Consider the following 6,073-nt stretch of genomic DNA (forward strand, 5'->3'; position numbering starts at 1 on the left):
TTTCAGTATATTATGATACATGCTCATTTAGTATATTACCTTTCATACTCGGTACATTTTTTCATATTGATGCCTCATTACCTAGGGGCACTGCATTCATTCCTACAGGTCACGAAAGATGGCCCGATAGACCTCCAGTAGCACAATTAAGATCTAGCAGGTTGGCTAGCCACTTTCTTTCGGAGTTGCCAGATTTCTGATAGGTGGGTGCCCTGTCCCCCGAGATTTATTACTCTTAGAGGCTTGCAGACTAGTGTGTGGGTTGTATAGCTACATTATGGCCATGTTGGCCTGGTTTGTGGGTTTGTTGAGACTAATTAGCTGTTTGAAATATTTCCTTGATATATACTTGCTTTCAGATTTAGCAAGATCATGATAGCCTCGACAACCCAATTAGGACTTGTGTGCTAGTTGGATATTTCTTTATATGCACGATTGGGAGTAGCTATTTCTTTTATGGAGCTGTTGACGGAGGCGGCTGCGAGCTTAATTTTAAGCTGAGATATACTTATTTGTTTTCTTTATTATGCTCTAGTAGCAAATGGTTCAGCAGGGTCGGCTCGGGCCTAAGTTTTGGCATTAGGTGCCGGTTGAGCCTCTTGAGTTTGGGGCGTGACAAACTTGGTATCAGAGCAAGATCGTATCCTAAGGAATCTGCAAGCCGTGTTTAGTAGAGTTTTGTTTATAAATGTGTTGTGCACCACATTTTTTAATTCAATGTGCCGAGCAAATTTGGAAGAAAGAAAAGTACCATTTTGATTTTGTCAAACATCTATAATATTGGATCAACTTTTTAGAGGGTAAAACATCAATTATTTTGCACAGAAAAAAATACCAAAATTTAATATTGAATATTAATACACGTTTTTAAATTATTACTTATTATATATTTATGTAACATAATTGAAAACACATATGATTCAAGTATTTGGACACATGAGTAAAAAAATAAAGCACAGCTAGTCAAACAAAGAATGGGATTTAAAAGTGTTGTAACGGCTAGTAAACCAAGTTCCTGAGAATGGAAGCAGGGCAACAGCAACAGCAATACCATTCATGGAAACTGAATGTCCAGGCCAAGGCCAAGAACTTGAATTTCAAATTGGTAGCCTCCAACTTCTTACCCAATTCCATGTATTTCCCATTCTCTCTCAAATTCAAGTACTGTAGATTCTTCATCCATCTTAAATCTCAAACACTCACCTCTCCGAATCCCAAAAAACCTAAATCTCTCAAATCAAAACTCCATCGATTCCTAGAGAGACTCCGACTCCGACGTTCCAAGAACAACAGAGTCACCAGTTCCAAATTACCAAAGAACAAGGTAGCATGGGAATTTTACTCTTATGATTTGCATGAAGTTGAAGGGTGAAACAGTATTCTGAGTCCTAGAAAAGATTAGGGGTTTCGGGTATCTGATAAATCAATTAATTCCATGGGGAAATGAAAGAGTAGGGTAAGAGAAGCGTCTTCATTTGCTAGCTCTAGCTCTAACTAATAAGTAGTAAAAATGTCGAGCAATTTCTCTCTCCATTCTATCCCAAAATAATTGAGAAATCTGTGTGTGTCTTCTAATGCAGGCAAACATTTCTCAGAGTACAGTGGTGTTAGGAAACCTTGCCCATTTCATTCAATCAATCTATCAAGGGGACAAAGATGGAATCTTTATACTTGGTTCTATTGTTATTATTTGCTTTGTTTCCTTATTTAAAAAAATCATGGCAAGGAAAGCTTGGACATTGTTGATTATTGTAATTGGCACCCTAGTTTTATTCTCGAATGCGATGCATCTCAGATTCAGAAGCCAGTTTGATCATCAGCACTATCTGTCCGGATTCTTTTGGAGGGCTTTCAAAAATGCTGCCTCCTCTGCCTGTTTATATATACTCTCTCAGCTTCTTACTGCTATATCTAGACTCATATGAATTCTGTGTTGGACTTTTCCTAGGGTCAAAGTCTATTTTGAATGTGCTCCATCGGATTCTTCTGGTGGAATTTCAAAGCCAATTTGTCCTCTTTATTAGTTACTAGCATGCCTTTGTTGGAAATTTCAAACTCAAATTGTTTTGTTGCTTCATTTGCTTTCTTTCTGTCTTGATATTTTTGTTGTCATAATTTTCTTGCAACTCTACTTTGATTACCTTCTTGTTTGTATGGGAAACAACGTCTCTATCCTGCAAAGGTAGGGGTGAGGTATGAGTACATACTATCTTTCCAAGACCCCACTTATAGGATTGCACGAGGTATATTGTTTTTTGTGTTCATTACAAAGTTAAGTTGTATGGTTTTACATAAATCTTTCTCCTAGATGAGACTGTATATTGTGAAACACTAGAGCACATGGTGGGAAAAGTGCATAATTAAGCGTGTAATTGCGAAGAGCTCTTCTAGATGCAGTACACTTTCTGCTCTTTTCCACTGTCACTGCCCTGTTTTTTCAAGTCCTTTAGTTTAAAAACTTGGTAGCTCCAACTAGTCAACATAATAACATGTTCTTTTTTAAACATGTTTAAAAAATTTTAAGATGTGATCATTTTGTCAAAGTGAAAAGATCATTTTAGGAGCCAAATAGAGAAGAAAGCGTGTCACTACACAGTATACACTGAATAGTGAACCAGTGGTGCAAAAACAGCAAGTAAACTCATTTAGCCACCTGAAATAAAAAAGAAAACATGACAAATGGAGGAAGTTTCAATGAAACTTGATCTTCTTGAAAATGGTATAGTTAGGGACCGCCTAGAGCCATTTCTCGATTGATAATAAAATGAGAATCTATGAGGGCATATCCTAAAAATATTAGACAAAAATCTGAATGTCCATCTTGCAAAACTAGTCTTTTACGGTTCCAAGTGGTGCTGTAGTTGAAGACTTAGAGACTACTTATGAAGTTAGAATATTCCTCCTGCTTCATTAATCGATAAGACGATCATAGGAACTGCAGTGCTTCTGGAGAAAGAAGAACAAACCAACCAGTGTCTACTTGTGTTGTGTGCTATTTTTGTAGGAAACAATGAAGAGAATAATGAACAAGAATAACATGTACTGGTGAAAATTTGTCAAGAAAATCAATTGACATGGTGCACTTTGTATTGATTAAATCCTACTGCATCTACCCTGAATACTGCAGAAGATCATTCAATGTAGTAAACGAGGGTGCAGGCAATTGCAATCCTTCAAATGTATTAATACTGGTGTCACAGCAAACATTTTGAAAGTTGAAATCAGTATTTTACTTGAAATACACAGTTAAACTAGAATTTCAGTATTCAACTTAAAGTTCTCATACTGGAATTCAGTAATTACAGATACTCAATGCCAAAACTAGTGTTTGCAAATTCAAAGGTTTAGTAATACTAAAATATTTGGTTGAAGTTGAAAAGATGAGTATATGAAGTTAAAAGTTGAAAAAGAGTATTTGACAGTTGATATTGTGTTTGGACATGGATTTCGCTTGGAAAGATATTCAAGCTTTGTGAGTGAATCAACAAATTGTACAATGATCATTAATTTGCAAATGATATTCAAATAATGATATATTGTATTCTTTAAAGCAGTATCTTTGTGAGTGCAAAAAGCACCAAACTTTTGTGGTGCTAAGCCTCAGTTAACTTCTAACGAATCAACCGTACAAGACAATCTCTTGCTTTTATATAAAAAGTAAAAAAGTACTTTCTCAATTGTAATTCTTATATCCTAAAACTGACAGGTGATGCCAATGAATATGTCCTTCTGGGCAAGGAAATGACACCACCTGTTGAATGATCAAAGCTGAATTCTTCTTCTACTTGACTTAGCAAGTCATGAAATGAAGACCAATTCAAATATCACAAATATCTTTTTCTGCTCCCCCTACATAAAAAACAAAATGGCTCTTGAGAGCATCCGGTGTTGTGAAGGACTTGTTGATTATACGATGAACACCTATTGCACAGAGTTGTTGTGGTGCCAAATTATCAAAACACGTTTATACAAGCAAATGGAAAGTCATAAAAAATCTCACGATTTTTGGGGAAGAGCCATCTGAGAAGGGCATCAGTTATAGACAACGGCACATCAAATCAATAAGAGAAACATGGTCCTTTTCATTCAATTAATTGGTTCTATTGTTTTTATTTGCTTTGCTTCCCTATTTAAAAAATGGTAAAAGGATCAAATATACCCCTATACTATTGAAAATAATTTAAATATACTCCTCATTATATTTTCGAGTTAAATATACCTTTCCTGTTATATTTTCGGTTCAAATATACCCCTCTCATTATACTTTGGTACAAATTTGCCCTAAATTTTAACTGAATAATAGTTGAAAAACTCAAAATTAAATAATTCATTCTTAATTTTAAATATCTGATATTTTTAGTAATAAATAAAATTTCCAAGTACTAATTTGAGATTTTGTTTCTCCGAAATGACAATACAGTACTAATACATGAAATTTCTAAGTACGAATTTGAGTCTTTCTTTCTTACAAAATGATAAGACAGAAAATGCTGCAAAGTAATTTTACAACATTTTCTGTCTTATCATTTTGTAAGAAAAAAAATTCAAATTAGTCATTTTATTTTTTATGTATTAGGACTTATAAATTTTATTTATTCCTAAAAAAAATAAGATATTTAAAATTGGGAATGAATTATTTAATTTAGGGTGAATTTGTACCAAAGTATAATGAGAGGAGTATATTTGAACCAAAAATATAACATAAGAGGTATATTTAGCCCGAAAATAACAAGGGTTATATTTAAATTATTTTTAATAGTACTGGAATAAATTTGACCATTTTCCGTTTAAAAAATTCATGTCAAGAAAAGCTTGGACATTGCTGGTTTTTGTAATTGGTGCACTAGGTTTTTTTTCCTGAATGCGATGCATCTCAAATTTAGAAGCCAATCTAATCATCAGTAGAATTTGTCTGGATTCTTTTGGAGGGCTTTCAAAAATGCTGCCTCATCTGCCTCCTTATATATACTCTCTCTGATGCTTACTGCTATATCTAGATTCGTATGACTTTTGTGCTAGAGGTTGGAATGAAATTCAGAAGCATTAATTTTGTAGATTGTGTATATTTTTAAAATTATCATTTTGGGTCTAAGTTTCTAAGCAGTGAAAGGACACCGATTCCAACTCAAAGAAGGAGAAGTCAAACATCTATAAATACAACAAGGGTTTTACAAAGAACTTTGCGCACTTACACAAAGAGTTACAAAGAGAACACAATCAAATAGAGGGAGTTCATATTTGAGATAGTTCTACTAAAGATCCAAGTGCAGCAAACACAAAGAAACAAGATTGAAGAACCTGATTCATAAGATTTATAGTTCTTATGTCAAGTTTTCTTGTATTGTGTTTTATCTAGTTGTATCTTTAATGCTTTCTAGATCCAGTGAAGTATTAATTGGAGTAGGAATATAATTTTTAAGTTGGGACGACTTGAAGACTTGGGAACATAAACTTTGAAAGATTTATATTGAAGTTTAGGGATTAGAGTTAGTTCCTAGAATTGCAAGAGTTATAATCTGAATTCATATCTTGAGGTAGATTCAGTAGTCAAGAGTGATTATTGATTCATAGGAATTAGAGTTTACAATTCTTTAGGTTACTTAGGTTTGTAATCTCAAATTGTTGAGGCTCAAAGTTTATTACTTTATTTTATTTACATAATGTAAGCCCAATGATTTGTAAATGAATAGATAAAATATACGTGTTCCGTAGACAAATCTGAGTCAGTATTTAATCAATTGGTATAAAAGTAGGTTATCTTAACAAGAGTATGACCACTCAAGGTAAGATCACTATGAATTTTGCACCTCCTCTCAGACATGGTGAAGGACAAAATGTCAACATGCCACCTCTATTTAATGGATAATACTACTCATGGTGGAAGGTACGAATAGAGGACTTTCTTCAAGCTCAAGACTAGGAACTATGGATTAGAGTCAATGATGGTCCACGAATCTATTTGATTAAGGATACCGAAGGAAACGACATCCCAAAGCCCAAGGTTCAATATGTGGAAACTGATTACAAGATGCTTGGGAAAAATGCTAAAGCCAAATGTATCCTTGTATGTGGA

The 6,073-nt window shown here is 34.0% G+C and overlaps 1 protein-coding gene across 3 annotated transcripts; it reads left to right on the forward strand.

Moving 5' to 3' along the window:
* The first annotated feature begins 949 nt into the window (after positions 1–949).
* On the forward strand, positions 950–2,076 carry LOC129877234 (uncharacterized). Of its 3 annotated transcripts, none has more exons than XM_055952723.1 (2): positions 950–1,324; positions 1,581–2,076. In XM_055952723.1, the coding sequence occupies exons 1-2, from the start codon at positions 1,022–1,024 to the stop codon at positions 1,923–1,925; spliced, it is 648 nt and encodes a 215-aa protein (XP_055808698.1). In that variant the 5' UTR covers positions 950–1,021; the 3' UTR covers positions 1,926–2,076. The 3 variants fall into 3 exon arrangements, 2 of the variants coding, with proteins under 2 accessions (XP_055808698.1, XP_055808699.1); XM_055952724.1 differs by having other exon boundaries at positions 950–1,105; positions 1,581–2,070; XR_008763498.1 differs by lacking the exon at positions 950–1,324 and adding an exon at positions 1,339–1,456 and having other exon boundaries at positions 1,581–1,669.
* Positions 2,077–6,073: the final 3,997 nt, after the last annotated feature.

The sequence above is a fragment of the Solanum dulcamara genome, chromosome 12, assembly GCF_947179165.1.
Source record: "Solanum dulcamara chromosome 12, daSolDulc1.2, whole genome shotgun sequence".
NCBI lineage: Eukaryota > Viridiplantae > Streptophyta > Magnoliopsida > Solanales > Solanaceae > Solanum > Solanum dulcamara.